The following is a 16,739-nucleotide window of genomic DNA, read 5'->3' as shown; positions in this document are numbered from 1 at the left end:
TCACGCTTTTAAATTGCGCACACTCCTGAAATGATGCCAAACTTCAGTACTTAAAAATCTCTATAGGCGACGCTTTAAAAGTTTTTTTACAGGTTACCAGTTTAGAGTTACAGTGAAGGTCTTGGGCTAGAATTGTTGATCTGGTTCTAACGTTCGTGGCGATACCTCATATGTATGGATTGAAGGTCGTTTACATATATGGCCGTGACGAACGCATTCGTTCGCTTCCGATTGCGGGGACAGGGGCACTTTAAATTTTTTTTTGTTTATTTTATTTTTACCCTTTCCCTTTTAAAATTTTTTTTTTTTTTATCCCTTTATTCCTATTATAAGGAATGTAAACATCCCTTGTCATAGGAATAGAGAATGACAGGTCCTCTTTATGGGGAGTTCTGGGTTCAATAAGACCTCAGATCTCTCCTACGGGCTAGAAAGCCTGAAATAAAATAAAAAAATCTCGGCTATTCTGCCGAGATCAGTGCAGTATTGAAAAGTGCCAGGCTGGGCGTGACATCATCACGTCACGCCCGGGCCACCTAGAGTCATAGAGACTGCCGGGGACCATCTGGTCCTCGCAGTCTCTATGATGTACTTCCGCCAGCGTCCGATTCCTTCTCTAGTTTGCCGATCGCACGGGCGAGCAGATAGAAGCACCGGAGGGCTGCAGGAGGGGGGGGGGGTGTCCCTTCCCGCTGCCTGTAAGAATAATTCAGCCGCTATGATTGTTCTTATGGTGAAGGGAATCGCCAGCTAAAAAAATGATATCTGAATGATAGCTGTAGGCATCATTCAGATATCTCCACTTAAAGCCCAGGATGTCCTATGACGTTTATCGGTAAGGAAGTGGTTAAGAATAGTGATCATATGAGGCCATTTATTATTATAGTTGTTTTCGGCTCCTTTTTAAATCCTTATAACAGAAATCACCCAAATGGACCTGATCAAAAGTTTACATACCCTGGAATGTTTGGCCTTAGTACAGACACACAAGGTGACACACAGGTTAAAATGGGGGGCTAAAAGGGAAGGGATTTGATGCCTCCTCACCACCTGTTTTAACCTCATTAATGCCAACAAATGCGCTGCAACCACATGCATCGCATGCAGTTGTGGGGCCTTTGCGGCGCTTCCTCAGACTGGAATGTGTAGCGTTTTGGAAGGCGCCATCTCTACAAATCAGATCAACTGTGCCGACTTGCAGCTTATGGGTGTTGGTTGGCGGGTGGCAGAAACAGCTCAACAGCACATTTTTGCTGCCCCCAACTGCAAGTGTAAACAATGCCTAGGGCTTTATACTACAGGGAGGCAGTGTTTAGCTGCCCAGGAATGCACAGGTGTTCTTTGCATCCCCATGCAGGCAATCCCATTTATGTCATTGGGACTCAATTGTGATGAAAGGCAATCAATAAAAAATCCTCAGTGATCACACGTGAAGAAATAACCAAGGGGGCACCAAGAGTGTCCTTTCGGCCCTGGAAGTGGCAGGCATTCTATGTTGGGTGGAGTGCCATTTTTCAGCTCTCTCCGCTGTCCACATTCCGGGAGTGGAAAATTGGCAGGCGGATTACCTCAGCCGCCAGGCCTTAGATGTAAGGGAGTGGTCTCTGCATCTGTAGGTGTTCCAGCAGTTGTGCCTTGGTTGGGGCACTCTGGACGTGGATCTGTTGGCATCTCGAATCAACAGGAAGGTACAGAGGTTTGTAGCCCGCTCTCGGGACCCTCTGGCAGACGCGCTGGTGGCCCCTTGGGGCTAGTACCGGCTGATGTATCCCTTTTCTCCTCTCAAGTTACTGCCAAGATTTCTTTGCAGGATAGAGGCAATTTTTGTGGCTCCAGACTGGCCTCATTGAGCTTAGTACGCCGACCTGGTCAGGCTTGTCGCAGACACCCCGTGGAGACTTCCTCTCAGGGAGGATCTACTGTCTCGGGCCAGTCTTCCATCCTGCTTTACAGTCGCTGGCTTTGACAGCTTGGCTGTTGAAAGCCAGGTGCTGAAGGACAGGGGGTTGTCTGCTTCAGTGATTCCCACTCTGCTGAAAGCGAGAAAAGCAACTTCTAGGAAGATTTATCATTGCACCCTCGTTCCTATTCAGTGGCTCGGGTCTTTGCTTTCCTTCAACGGGGAGTTGATCAAAAGCTGGCCTTGAGTACTATCAAGGGTCTGTTTTCTTCCAGAGGCCATTGGCCACCCATTCCCTGGTGCGTAACTTCATCTAGGGGGTGCGACACTTGGTACCTCCGGTGCGACCTCAGCTACCACCTTGGGACCTTAAAGCGGAGTTCCAGCCATTTCACTCACCTGTCCAACGGTCCAGCGATGCAGCCGCCCGAAGCCTCGATCCTCTCCCTCGGCGCCGGCATCACTGCTGTGGGCACCCGGCTGTGACAGTTTGCGGCTTTACAGCCGGGTACCCACTGCGCATGTGCGAGCCGCGCTGCGCGCCGTGATTGGCCGGCAATCTTCTGGGACTTCTGACATGTCCCAGAAGATTGCAGGGAGGGAGGGGCTGAGGAGAACTTCCGCTCAGGGCGCCGCGGCGCTCCGAGCGGAAGTGGGAGCGGGTACCTGTCAAAACTAGGTACCCGCCCCCCCCCCCCCCCAAAAAATGACATGCCAAATGTGGCATGTCAGGGGGTTAGGACCACCTAAAGCGGAAGTTCCACTTTTGGGTGGAACTCCGCTTTAATTTGGTGCTGTCGGTTCTCCAGAGGCCTCTCTTTGAGAGTATTGGGGAGATTCCCCTGCTTACCTTGTCTCAGAAGGTGGCCTTCTTGGTGGCTATCACTTATGCGCGCAGAGTGTCGGAACTGGCGGCATTGTCCTGTCGTTCTCCTTACCTAGTGGTTCACAGTCATAAGGTGGTGCTTTCGGCTAGATCTGTCCTTCCTGCCGAAGGTGGTTTACAGTTTTCACTTAAATGAGGACATTGTGTTACCTTCTTTGTGTCCTAAGCCTACACATTCTAGGGAATTTGCTCTGCATACCCTGGATGTTCAATCAAGGTGTATTTGACGTCTACTGAGTCTTTCCGCAAGTCTGACTAACTCTTTGTGCTCAGGGATGGCCCCAGGAAAAGGCTGCCTGTGTCTGCTGCCACTATTTCCAGATGGATCAGACAGACAGTGGTTCAGGCTTATTCCATTAATGGTCTGGTTCCACCTTTCCCTGTCAAGGCGCATTCTACTCGGGCGCTTAGTGCTTCCTAGGCTTTTTGCCATCAGGCATCTGTGCTTCAGGTGTGCAAGGCGGCGACCTGGTCGTCTGTTCACACCTTTACCAAATTTTATAAGGTGGATGTGCTGGCATCTGCAGATGCTTCCTTTGGCTGCAAAGTTTTGCAGGCTGCTGTTTAGAGGGCCCCTTGGCCTTCCTTGACGGTGTTCCTGTTTGATTTTCTGGTGGACCTCATCCTTGGGGACTGTTTCTTTGTTCTTCTGTTCCCACCCCTCATTTGGGTACTACTTTGGGACGTCCCTACTGATATGAATCAGAGGACTGTGTCCATCAATGAACGATGGAGAACTGGATTTTTAACTTAACGTAAAATCCTTTTCTCTTTGGTTCATTGACGGACGCAGTACCCGCCCCCTGACACTGCTTTGATTCAAAACTGACCTCCTATGCAGGAAGAGAGAGGGTATACCCCCAGGGACTGCCCTTATTTTCTCTGCCTGGTGTCCTACTCCTGTAGGGGGGCAATATAACCCTACTGATATACATCAGAGGACTGCATCTGTCAATGAACCTAAGAGAAAAGGATTTTACGGTACGTTAAAAATCCAGTTTTTCCATCTACTCTCAAAGGGCTTTTATTGTTCTTTATTTAGAGAGCTAATTCAACCATGCTATTAGCGTCCATTAAGTGGTTGTTCATCATTCTAGAATGATCTGATTTTGCAAGGGGGCATATTCAGTGGGTACGAGGCTTGTTCCTGGTCCTCTCCAAAAGTCCCTTTCTTGGTTGAGTCTGTCATCCATATCAATTGGGATGCCGCTGTGTCCCAATTGACATGAATAGGACTGCCTGTATAGGGATGCACCCAACACCTTTTTTTTTTTAAATTGTGGTTTGAATCTTCTAGTAATGATTTGAGTGTATTTTTAGCGAAAATATGATTTTGATAAACCATTGCGCAAATATGACGGGGCCTTAAAAATCAGTAGCACCCTTTTTTATTCTACAGGTCATGTGCTTTCAGAACATTTATGGTTTGGGGGGGGGGGGGGGGGGCGGGAAGCTGTAAGTGAAAAATGAAAACCTCCCAGAATTTTTGAGAAATTTGGATATTTATATTTTTGTGTACATTCGATTTTCAACATTTCGCAAAAAGGTGCAAATGAAACTTTACAAATATTTTGCTATTTATTAACTCAGTACAGGTATTGGTTTTATATTTAGCTGGAATTTTGTAAAATTTGCTAATTGTGTATTTGCTAATATTGTTTTTAGTGTATTTTCATGAAAAATATTGCTTTAATAAACATTTGTGCAAATATCGTGGGGCCCTAAAAAGTCAGTAGTACCTTTTTTTATTACACTGGTCATGCACTTTCAGAAAATATATGGTTGGGGGCTTATGGTGGGGTTTTGGTGCCATTCAAAATGAATGCAGCAATGCATGTAAAGAACGTTGACACATGTTACGGTAAAGTACAATGTCAGGTAGGCTCTACAGGAGGAGGAGCTTTAATAGTGGTGTTGCCTGTAGTAATATATCTCGCAGTACAGATAGTAGGATGAGAGATGAGATTTGAATCACTTTTTGGAATCGATTCATGCATGATTCATTGGACTACAAACATGTAAAAACATGAATTTGCTGGAAACTGCTACAAGAAACCATCTGGCTTTGCAAAATGAGGGGTGGAAATTGGAGGCACTGTAGAGGGTTTACTTGGTTGCATAATGGTTACCACTTGTTAGGTTATAGGTGGGGTTGCTCATAGTTTATGTATCCATGTCTTTACAGATTTTTATGCCGTGGTGAATAATTACTGGATTCTGAATGCCAAGGAACTTCAAAATGTAACAGTACTTTCTGTTGCGGGGGGATTTCGGGACTTCCAAGTTCGTTCTGGATTGACCTTTTTACCAGCTTCAGACCTCTACACCAGTGCCTTATCTCTAGTGGTACTATACTTTTTATTTTTTTCTTATCTAACAAAATATGTACATTTATTATGTATGCAGGTATTAAGCCAAACAATTTCCACTTCCTGGCAGCAAGTTTCTACTTGTTGCTACTTTTTTCTTTCTATGGGGGGCTGCCATGGCTGACTTCTAAAAGTGTTTGTTGCCTTGCTCTCCTTTTGCTCTAATGACTTTAAAAAAAAAAAAAAAAAAAAAACCTGCAGATCAGCAGTTCTGACTTAACAGGGTATATACCTGCCCCAGGTTAGGGAGTTGAAGAGTAAAATCTAAAACATTCAGACAGCTAGTTTTGAGGTTCCAAGACCAATTTTCTTTAAAGTGCACAATGATATATGTCATGCCTGGATGGGAAAACATATTTGTCCCTTAGTTTTACTTCCATTTTTTCAGAGGTTTAGTCAATTTTTTTCAAATAAAGTAAACTTGGGCAACTCAAGCTTAGCATGTAATAGAAAATGCAAAAACAGGGGTTAACTTTAGTTGCAATTGCACATCAAAGTTAAAAGAAAGTTAACAAATAAAAACCGGGAATGTTATGTCATGCCATTTATTTAGGAATACTGCTTTACTCTTATCTTTCTGTATTACGGTTTTGTTTTCATCACACAATTTTTAGGATTTAAAAATATTACCGTATTAAGCCTGCTTATGTGTAGGTTTCGGAGATTCAAGTCTTTTCTGCAGAACTTGTTTATGTCCAACCTCCTGTCACCTTTTGTTGTGTAACAAACAAATCTGTTGAGGTATTACGAAATGTTAAAGGGATGCTCCTCAGCCTTTGGGTGGGGACCAATAATGTAAATGATGTGCTTCATACATACCTAATTTTACAGAGTACTTCCGTTCCAAGAACATGGGCATCAACAGATCACCTTTCCATAGTTTGGTGAGTAGGTGTAAACCATGTGCAAAATGATTAAATGTTTTATAAGGTGTGTGTATGTGTATGTATATGTACAGTGTCTTGCAAAAGTATTCACCCCCCCCCCCCCCTCCTTGACCTTTTACCTATTTCATTACATTACAGCCTTAAGTTCAATGTTTTGTTAATCTGAATTTTATGTGGTGGATCGGAACACAATAGTCCAAGTTGGTGAAGTGAAATGAGAAAAATTTATACATAAAACAATTTTTTAGAATTAGAAAACAGAAAATTGGCATGTGCGTATGTATTCACCCCCTTTGTTATGAAGCCCATAAAAAGCTCTGGTGCAACCAATTACTTTCAGAAGTCACATAATTAGTGAAATGATGTCCACCAGTGTCACATGATCTGTCATTACATATACACACCTTTTTTGAAAGCCCCCAGAGGCTGCAACACCTAAGCAAGAGGCAACACTAACCAAACACTGCCATGAAGACCAAGGAACTCTCCAAACATGTAAGGGACAATGTTGTTGTGAAGTACAAGTCAAGGTTAGGTTATAAAAAAAAAATCCAAATATTTGATGATCCCTAGAGCACCATCAAATCTATCATAACCAAATGGAAAGAACATGGCACAACAGCAAATCTGCCAAGAGACGGCTGCCCACCTAAACTCACGAACCGAGCAAGAAGGGCATTAATCAGAGAGGCAGCACAGAGACCTAAGGTAACCCTGGAGGAGTTGCAGAGTTCCACAGCACAGACTGGAGTATCTTTACATAGGAGGACAATAAGCCATATGCTTCATAGAGTTGGGCTTTATGGCAGAGTGGCCAGAAGAAAGCCATTACTTTCAGCAAAAAACAAAATGGCACGTTTTGAGTTTGCGAAAAGGTAAGTCGGAGACTCCCAAAATGTATGGAGGAAGGTGCTCTGGTCTGATGAGACTAAAATTGAACTTTTCTGCCATCAAAGAAAATGCTATGTCTGTTGTAAACCCAAACATTACATCACTCAAAGAACACCTTCCCCACAGTGAAACATTGTGGTGGTGGCAGCATCATGCTGTGGAGAAGTTTTTCAGCAGCCGGGACTGGGAAACTGGTCAGAGTTGAGGGAAAGATGGATGGTGCTAAATACAGGGATATTCTTGAGCAAAACCTGTACCACTCTGTGCGTGATTTGAGGCTAGGACAGAGGTTCACCTTCCAGCAGGACAATGACCCCAAACACACTGCTAAAGCAACACTTAAGTGGTTTAAGGGGTAACATGTAAATGTGTTGAAATGGGCTAGTCAAAGCCCAGACCTCAATCCAATAGAAAATCTGTGGTCAGACTTAGATTGCTGTTCACAAGCGCAAACCATGCAACTTGAAGGAGCTGGAGCAGTTTTGCAAGGAGGAATGGGCAAAAATCCCAGTGGTAAGATGTGGCAAGCTCATCGAGACTTATCCAAAACGACTTGGAGCTGTGTTTGCAGAAAAAGGTGGCTCTACAAAGTATTGACTTTAGGGGGTGTGAATAGTTCTGCACATTTTTTTGTTATTTTGTCCTTCTGTTGCTTCACAACAATAAAAAAAAAAAAAAAAACCTGTGAGCATGTCCTGTAATTAATCCTCAAACAATCCATTATTTCCAGGTTGTGAGGCAACAAAACACGAAAAATGCCAAGGGGGGTGAATACTTTTGCAAAACACTATTATGTGTACATACAGCTTCTCACAAAAGTGAATACACCCCTCAAATTTTTATCTTTTCATGTGGCAACACTGAAGAAATGACACTTTGCTACAATGTAAAGTAGTGAGTGTACAGCTTGTACAGTTCCTTGCGAAAGTATTCGGCCCCCTTGAACTCTTCGACCTTTTGCCACATTTCAGGCTTCAAACATAAACATATAAAACTGTAATTTTTTGTGAAGAATCAACAACAAGTGGGACACAATCATGAAGTGGAACGAAATTTATTTGATATTTCAAACTTTTTTAACAAATAAAAAACTGAAAAATTGTGCATGCAAAATTATTCAGCCCCCTTAAGTTAATACTTTGTATCGCCACCTTTTGCTGCAATTACAGCTGTAAGTTGCTTGGGGTATGTCTCTATCAGTTTTGCACATCGAGAGACTGAAATTTTTGCCCATTCCTTCTTGCAAAACAGCTCGAGCTCAGTGAGGTTGGATGGAGAGCGTTTGTTGAACAGCAGTTGTCAGTTCTTTCCACAGATTCTCGATTGGATTCATGTCTGGACTTTGTCTTGGCCATTCTAACACCTGGATATGTTTATTTGTGAACCATTCCATTGTAGATTTTGCTTTATGTTTTGGATCATTGTCTTGTTGGAAGACAAATCTCCGTCCCAGTCTCAGGTCTTTTGCAGACTCCATCAGAATGGTCCTGTATTTGGCTCCATCCATCTTCCCATCAATTTTAACCATCTTCCCTGTCCCTGCTGAAGAAAAGCAGGCCCAAACCATGATGCTGCCACCACCATGTTTGACAGTGGGGATGGTGTGTTCAGGGTGATGAGCTGTGTTACTTTTACGCTAAACATAAAGTTTTGCATTGTTGCCAAAAAGTTCGATTTTGGTTTCATCTGAACAGAGCACCTTCTTCCACATGTTTGGTGTGTCTCCCAGGTGGCTTGTGGCAAACTTTAAACGACACTTTTTATGAATATCTTTAAGAAATGGCTTTCTTCTTGCCACTCTTACATAAAGGCCAGATTTGTGCAATATACGATTGATTGTTGTCCTATGGACAGAGTCTCCCACCTCAACTGTAGATCTCTGCAGTTCATCCAGAGTGATCATGAGCCTCTTGGCTGCATCTCTGATCAGTCTTCTCCTTGTATGAGCTGAAAGTTTAGAGGGATGGCCAATATTATGGCTTGCACAGTGCTCCTTGGGATGTTTAAAGCTTGGTAAATCTTTTTGTATCCAAATCCGGCTTTAAACTTCTCCACAACAGTATCTCGGACCTGCCTGGTGTGTTCCTTATTCTTCATGATGCTCTCTGTGCTTTAAACGGACCTCTGAGACTATCACAGTGCAGGTGCATTTATACGGAGACTTGATTACACACAGGTGGATTCTATTTATCATCATTAGTCATTTAGGTCAACATTGTATCATTCAGAGATCCTCACTGAACTTCTGGAGAGAGTTTGCTGCACTGAAAGTAAAGGGGCTGAATAATTTTGCACGCCCAATATTTCAGTTTTTTATTTGTTAAAAAAGTTTGAAATATCCAATAAATTTCATTCCACTTCATGATTGTGTCCCACTTGTTGTTGATTCTTCACAAAAAATTACAGTTTTATATCTTTATGTTTGGAGCCTGAAATGTGGCAAAAGGTCGAAAAGTTCAAGGGGGCTGTATACTTTCGCAAGGCACTGTATAACAGTGTAAATTTGCTGTCCCCTCAAAACAACTCAACACAGCCATTAATGTCTAAACCGCTGACAACAAACGTGAGTACACCCCTAAGTTAAAATGTCTGAATTGGGCCCAAAGTGTCAATATTTTGTGTGGCCACCAATTATTTTCCAGCATTGCCTTAATCCTCTTGGGCACAGAGTTCACCAGAGCTTCACAGGTTGCCACTGGAGTCCTCTTCCACTCCTCCATGACAACATCACGGAGCTGGTGGATGTTAGAGACCTTGCGCTCTTCCACCTTCTGTTTTGAGGATGCCCCACAGATGCTCAATAGGGTTTAGGTCTGGAGACATGCTTGACCAGTCCATCCCCTTTACCCTCAGCTTCTTTAGCAAGGCAGTGGTTGTCTTAGAAGTGTGTTTGGGGTCATTATCATGTTGGAATACTGCCCTGCGGCCAGTCCCTGAAGGGAGGGGATCATGCTCTGCTTCTATATGTGACAGTACATGTTGGCATTCATGGTTCCCTCAATGAACTGTAGCTCCCCAGTGCTGCCAGCACTCATGCAGCCCCAGACCATGACACTTCCACTACAACGCTTGACTGGAGGCAAGACGCACTTGTTTTTTTTTTACTCCTCACCTGGTTGCCACCACACACGCTTGACACCATCTGAACGAAGTAAGTTTATTTTGGTCTCCTCAGACCACAGGACATGGTTCCAATAATCCATGTCCTTAGTCTGCTTGTCTTCAGCAAATTGTTTGCGGACTTTCTTGTGCATCATCTTTAGAAGAGGCTTCCTTCTGGCATGACAGCCATGCAGACCAATTTAATGCAGTGTGTGGCGTATGGTCTGAGCACTGAAAGGCTGACCCTCCATACCCTTTAACCTCTGCTGCAATGCTGGCAGCACTCATACGTCTATTTCCCAAAGACAACCCCTGGATATGACGCTGAGCACGTGTACTCAACTTCTTTGGTCAAGGCCTGTTCTGAGTGGAACCTGTCCTATTAAACCGCTGTATGGTCTTTGCCACCTTGCTGCAACTTAGTTTGTGTCTTGGCAAACTTCTTATAGCCTAGCCCATCTTTATGTAGAGCAACAATTCTTTTTTTCAGATCCTCAGAAAGTTCTTTGCCATGAGGTGCATATTAAACTTCCAGTGACCAGTATGGGAGAGTGAGAGCGATAACACCAAATTTAACACACCTGCTCCCCATTCACACCTGAGACCTTGTAACACTAACGAGTCACATGACACTGGGGAGGGAAAATGGCTAATTGGGCCCATTTGGATATTTTCAATTAGGGGTGTACTCACTTTTGTTGCCAATGGTTTAGACATTAATGGCTGTGTTGAGTTATTTTGAGGGGACAGCACATGTACACTAGGGATAGACTGATATGTTTTTTTCAGGGCCGATACCGATATTTTGGTCACAACGTATCGGTATCGGCCGATATTTTGTACATTTAAAGTTTTGAAAAATAAAGACAATTTTGGACACAAATCTGGTACTAAACTTTTTAATTTTTGTTTAATGCTTAATGGCTAGCTTGCTGGCACCCTGTGGTGTGTGACTGGCTGGCTGGCATCCTGTGGTGGCTGGCTGGCACCCTGTGGTGGTGGATGGATGGCTGGCTGGCACCCTGTGGTGGGTGGGTGGCTGGCACAGGGGCTGTGGGTGGCTGGCTGGTACAGGGCCTGTGGGCGGCTGGCTGGTACAGTGCTTGTGGCTGGTTGGTACAGGGCCTGTGGGTGGGTGGGTGGCTGGCTGTCTGGCATCCTGTGGTTGGTGCCAGGCTGGCTGGCACCCTGTGGTGGGTGGGTGGGTGGCTGGTACATGGCCTGTGGGTGGCTGGCTCGCTGGTACAGTGCCTGTGGCTGGCTGGCACAGGGCCTGTGGATGTGGGTGGCTGGCTGGCACCGGGCTGCTGTGGGTGGGTGTATGGCTGTGATACACTCCCGCGAGACTTGTGCCGACTACAGACGAGGCTGTCCAAGGCGAGGGAGGTGGCCTAAGAAGGCAGAATGACGTCACAAAAATATTGGCAATATCGGGCAGTTCCGGGGCCTTGCCGATAATCGGTCTGTCCCTAATATACACTATTATACAAGCTGTACATTCACTATTTTACATTGTAGCAAAGTGTCATTTTTTTTTCTGTGTTGTCACATCAAAAGATATAATAAAATATTTGCAAAAATATAAAGGGTGTACTCACTTTTGTGAGATACTGTGTGTGTATGTATGTGTGTGTGTATGTATCTATATATATATATATGCTTACATACATATATATATATATATAAATGTGTATACGTATGTATGTCTTTGTTCTAGCATATATTGGGCAATAAAAAATTTACAAAGTTCTATAAGCTGTCGCCAATAAAGGCAGGCAGGAGGAAAAGGGACTCGTCACCAGTATTACCCGTGGTCTTCTTACAACTGGTCTTTTCCCCATGAGTGCCTTGCTCTGCATGGTTTTCCTGTGTGGAGATGGCTATCTTGATAGAAGCAGGGCAGGGCTTTGCTTCCTCACATTGGAGCCTTCAGCTCTTAAAATGTTGAGCAGCATGTTAGTGACATCAATAAGTCTCCTGAGACTAGCAATCAGTTAGCAATGACATTTTACAGATATACAGCCTTGTAGGCAGGCTTGCATGCTATAAAATGACTAAAGCAAGGAGCAGGACTAAAAGTGGAAAGGGTTGCTGGGGATTGACAAGATTGAGAGGAAAGCAGGGTCATAGGACATGTCAGTCATGTTGCTGACCTTTCCTCCAGTCTGAGTTCTTCTTGCTGCGGCAAGCAAACAGAAATTAGTGAAATACTGCACAGTTTTGTCCATGATCTGCATTAAATGAATGGGCAATGGCATTCACAGTTCAGTGTATCACTGAGGAGGATAGTGAACAGTAGTATCTAGTCGCCACTATATTTGTGCCCCTAAAGGCTCCCGTTTATTATTATTCTGCCACGATCCAATGCAAGCCTTTTTACATTTCATATGATATTTCTTTTTTATTAGGTGTAAAGAGTTGATTTTAGCCACAGCAAGAGCTTTATTTGACCTAATTGATGAGCAAACAAAACAGGTTGGTATTACTTTTTTTTTTCTTTCTTTGTAACTGTTTTAGTTCTCACCTACCTCATTTTTAAGTAGACCATATTATTTGCCTCAAAATAGTTAAAGTGATTGATTGTGAACGATCTTGTAAAACAACTAATTCAGTTAGAAAATAGAAATGAAAGGCAAAACATTTGTGTACAGATATATATATATATATATATATATATATATATATATATATATATATAAAAACATAAATACCTTTTTTTTTGCTATAAATTATCACATTCCTTCTGTTCCCTCTGCTCTCAGCTGCATAAAAGCTGGTGGCAGGAGAAGCAACAGTACACTGAGCTTCCCAGTGAATGGATGTGCAGGAGGGATGGGTCAGGACAAGTCTGATCATTGGAGAAGAGCAGGTTGAGTTCCCTGCACAGCTAGAGAACTGACCTCCTGCTTAGTGTGGTCAGTTTTTAATAGGAAAGCAGCGGGACTGGCAAGAACACCAGGGACATCACTCAAAGGAAGCAATACAAAGAGCACAGGATACATTTCTCTGTCGCTCATTGACAGACGCAGTCCTCTTGATTAATATCAAATTGGGTTATACTGCCCTCTACAGGAGTAGGACACTAGGCAGAAGGAAAAAGTTCTGGCCACACCTTAGGGGCAGTCCCAGAGGGTATATCCTCTCTCTCTCTGCTACAGGATATTAGTTTTTTTCTGTCTAGTCAGGAGTAAGGACCTAAGTTCCTTGCTGGGATCTTTGGTCCTGGCAAGATTTTTTTAGAAAATTTTTTTTTAGGCAGCTTTTTTCTCCAGTTGTTCCTGTGAGATCTTCAAGCAATTATGCTGGAGCTGGGCGACGGGCTGGATGTTAAGATCCAGTGGTCACCCCAGTCAGTCTACGAGCGCGCGCAGGCTCTAGCTCCGCGCTGGGTCAGCCGCGACATAGTCCCACTGGACGGGGACTGGCCCTGCGAGTTAAACGTCTCGCCGGGACGCCGACGACCAGTTGGAAACTGAGTCGCGGCGTCCGTATTGGTCAACAGCCCCCCCACTTCGGTGGAGAGGGGTTCTGTTAGGAGGGGGTGCCCGCCGGTTCCGGTATGGTGAGTAGTATGTTCCCCCTCTCCCCTGTCGGGTTTTGGGAATAGACACGGGCCCCCCTGTGGATGGTCGGACCCTTTTGATCCTGGGTCCCTCCTCTTTCCTATAGCATGTGTCACAGATCTCCCTCTTGAGTGTGATTTGGTGAATAAGAACCAGGAGGCTTGGTTTGGGAGCTGACTATCGGAAGTCACTGTATGAGTGGGCACTGTAAAGGGACCATGACTGAAGTCAGGGGCTGGCATTACTGTTTAGGATGGCCATGTAAGAGGGTGATATGATCCTACCTTATACATAAGGTTGCAGTTGCCTGGACTACCGCCATCCTCCCGCAGGCCGCCATCCTCCCGCAGGCCACACACCTCCCGCAGGCCGCACAGGCCGATGCCTGCCTTCCGCAGGCCGCATGGTGTAGCAGGCCGCTGCCATCTTTCCACAGGGGCCACCGCCATCCTCCCGCAGGTCGCGCGGGGCCGCCATCTTGGCGTAGCCTCGTGTCTCCGGCATGGGGGCGGCCATTTTGGAGATGACCAGCTACCTCGAGGAGTAGCAGGGGAAGCGCCGGAAGGCGTGTAAAGGGGCAGAGCCGCCTCCTTTACCCGGGAAAACGTTTCAAAAGACTTCCTGTCTGTAAAGGACAGCGCTGAGAGCAGTTTGGTAGAAGCTTCTGTGCATCAGGTGGTGAGCCCTTGGGGTCTCTCTCTCTCTCTCTGTGGGGGTCCGAAGCAGGTAACACTGAGGGGCGCTGTTGTGCTGGGGGATTACAAAAAAAAAAAAGTTTTTTTCTTTGCAATTTCAGCAGTCTTGGAGTCTTTGGTATCCCGGGTAGAGTTGGCCTGTCAGGGACGGGGGGGCAAGAAAGCGACCCCGCCTACCCCTATTTCATCTGACACTTCAGATACGGATTCTGAGCTTGTCACTGCAGCTGCAGGTCCCTCTTCTGGGGCTGCTGTCTCGGGTACGGTCTCCTCAGACAGTGAGGAGAACGTTTCTGCCTCCGCCATAGCACAAGAAGAAGCGTTGGTGGACGCACTAGTTGTGTCTGTCCGGGAAACCTTAAGTCTTGAGGTTACACCGGCAGAGGTAGCTGATACTGAAATTCCTTTTGGTACTAGCAAGCCTACCAAAATGGCGAGGGTTTTTCCCTTGCCCAAATGTTTTGGTAATCTAATTAAAGAAGAATGGGGTCGTCCGAAACGAACCCCTGCTATTTCCAAACGCATTGCTAGGCGCTATCCGTTTGAGGAATCCCTCTTTAAAAAATGGACGGTACCACCAGTGGTGGACTCACCGATTTCCAGACTAAATAAAGCCACTGTTATCCCGTTGGAGGACGCTCCGTCCTTTAGGGATCCGGTGGATCGTAAAGTGGAAGCGGAATCCCGCTCCATTTTTTCCCTGATAGGGTCAACCTTTAGGCCAGTGGTTGCCATTGGTTTAGTTTCACAAACATTGACAGAATGGACCAAATTGTTACGCCGTGACCTAAAACGGAGAAGTATCCCCCCGGCAGTATCCGATTTGATGGATCAGATTATACAAGGACTACAGTTCATCTGTGACGCCGCCCTTGACGCCACTCCCTTGTTAGGGCGTGCATCGGTTTCAGCAGTGGTCCTCAGACGCGTGTTGTGGTTAAAGTGCTGGTCGGCGGATCAAGGTTCCAAAAAAGCTTTGGCTAATCTCCCTTTTCAAGGGGATCGCCTGTTTGGGGCCACCTTGGATGAGATTATAAAGGATCTCACTGGGGGCAAGAGCACTTTTTGCCACAGACTGCTAAGGGTAAAGGACCTCGTAACAGGTTTCAAAGGGCGCTGGTCGGGTAAACAAAAGTCCGGCTCAGCCAAACCTGAAGATAAGACCAATACAGCCTGAAGGTGCGCCCCCACCCATCTCTGGGGTGGGGGGACGTCTTCACCGGTTTCCGGATCCATGGCTTTCCAGAATCCCGGACAAAGGGGTTCGCAATGTCATACGGTCGGGATACAAGATCGAGTTTCGATCACTTCTACCGGTGCGATTCTTCCCTTCCAACATTCGACTATCCCCGGATCGCTTAAAAGCTTTGCGGGGGGCAGTAATGGACTTGATGCAACAAGGAGTGGTAGTTCCCCTTCCTTGAGCAGAACGTTTTCAGGGGTTTTATTCGAACCTATTCACAATACCCAGAAAGGAGGGCAAGGTGCGTCCAATTCTGGACTTAAGAGCACTCAATCATTTTGTCCGGGTACAAGAATTCAAGATGGAGTCCATCTGAACAGGGGTGGCCTCCCTGCATCAGGGGGATTTCCTGGCGTCCAGAGACAGCAAGGATGCCTAATTTCAGATCCCCATCTTCGCAGGACATCAGCGTTTTCTTCACTTTTCCCAAAGATCATTCCTAGTTCCCACCAGGAGATTGAACTATCTGGGCCTAACTTTGGAGACATCCTTGGCAAGGGTGAACGATTCGGTGAACGATTCGGATGTTGCTGTCTGTCAACTGGCCTTCCCTTCGGACTTGCATGAGGATCCTGGGACTGATGGTGGCCTCCTTAGAGGCAGTACCGTATGCCCAGTCTCATACCCGAATTCTCCAAAAGGAGATTCTTTTCAAATGGAATCGGAATCCCGATTCTCTGGACAATCAGATCCGGTTGAGCGAGCGGACCAGGGAGTCTCTGGTCTGGTGGCTTCGGTCTCTGATGCTCAGCCAGGGGAAGTCATTTCTTCCGATAGAATCCAGGTTACCAATAAATGTATTGGAACTAAGAGCGATCAGACTTTGTCTGATTTACTGGACCGAGGAGCTCCAGGGCAGCCCGGTTCGGATCCAGTCGGACAATGCCACGGCCGTGACTTATGTCAATCACCAAGGCGGCACCTAGAGTGTGGCCAGCATTCTTCGTTGGGCGGAACGGTTTGTTCCGGCTCTCTCCGCGGTATTCACTCCGGGGGTGGAAAATCGGCAGGCAGATTATCTCAGCCGTCAGATTCTGGATCAAGGGGAATGGCCTCTTCATCCAGAGGTATTTCACCAGCTGGGCCTTCATTGGGGCACCCGGAGGTGGATCTGTTGGCAGCTCGGCTCAACAGGAAGGTGCGGAGGTTTGTAGCCCGCTCCCGAGATCCTCGAGCGGACGCAGCAGACGCGCTGGTCGCCCC

At 45.7% G+C, this 16,739-nt stretch overlaps 1 protein-coding gene across 1 annotated transcript in view; it reads left to right on the top strand.

Annotated features, from left to right (window-relative positions):
* Positions 1–16,739, top strand: part of PGAP1 (post-GPI attachment to proteins inositol deacylase 1) — a 278,399-nt gene that overhangs the window by 8,352 nt on the left and 253,308 nt on the right. The window contains exons 2-4 of the mRNA XM_082261304.1: positions 4,972–5,132; positions 5,987–6,039; positions 12,444–12,510. Of these exons, the coding sequence (XP_082117430.1) occupies positions 4,972–5,132; positions 5,987–6,039; positions 12,444–12,510 (281 nt within the window). The remainder of the gene's footprint in view (positions 1–4,971; positions 5,133–5,986; positions 6,040–12,443; positions 12,511–16,739) is intronic.

The sequence above is a fragment of the Pelophylax lessonae genome, assembly GCF_965119305.1.
Source record: "Pelophylax lessonae genome assembly, chromosome: 6".
Classification (NCBI taxonomy): Eukaryota; Metazoa; Chordata; class Amphibia; order Anura; family Ranidae; genus Pelophylax; species Pelophylax lessonae.
The sequence above is the reverse complement of the archived record's forward strand: the minus strand, read 5'-3'. Positions and strand labels throughout refer to the sequence as shown.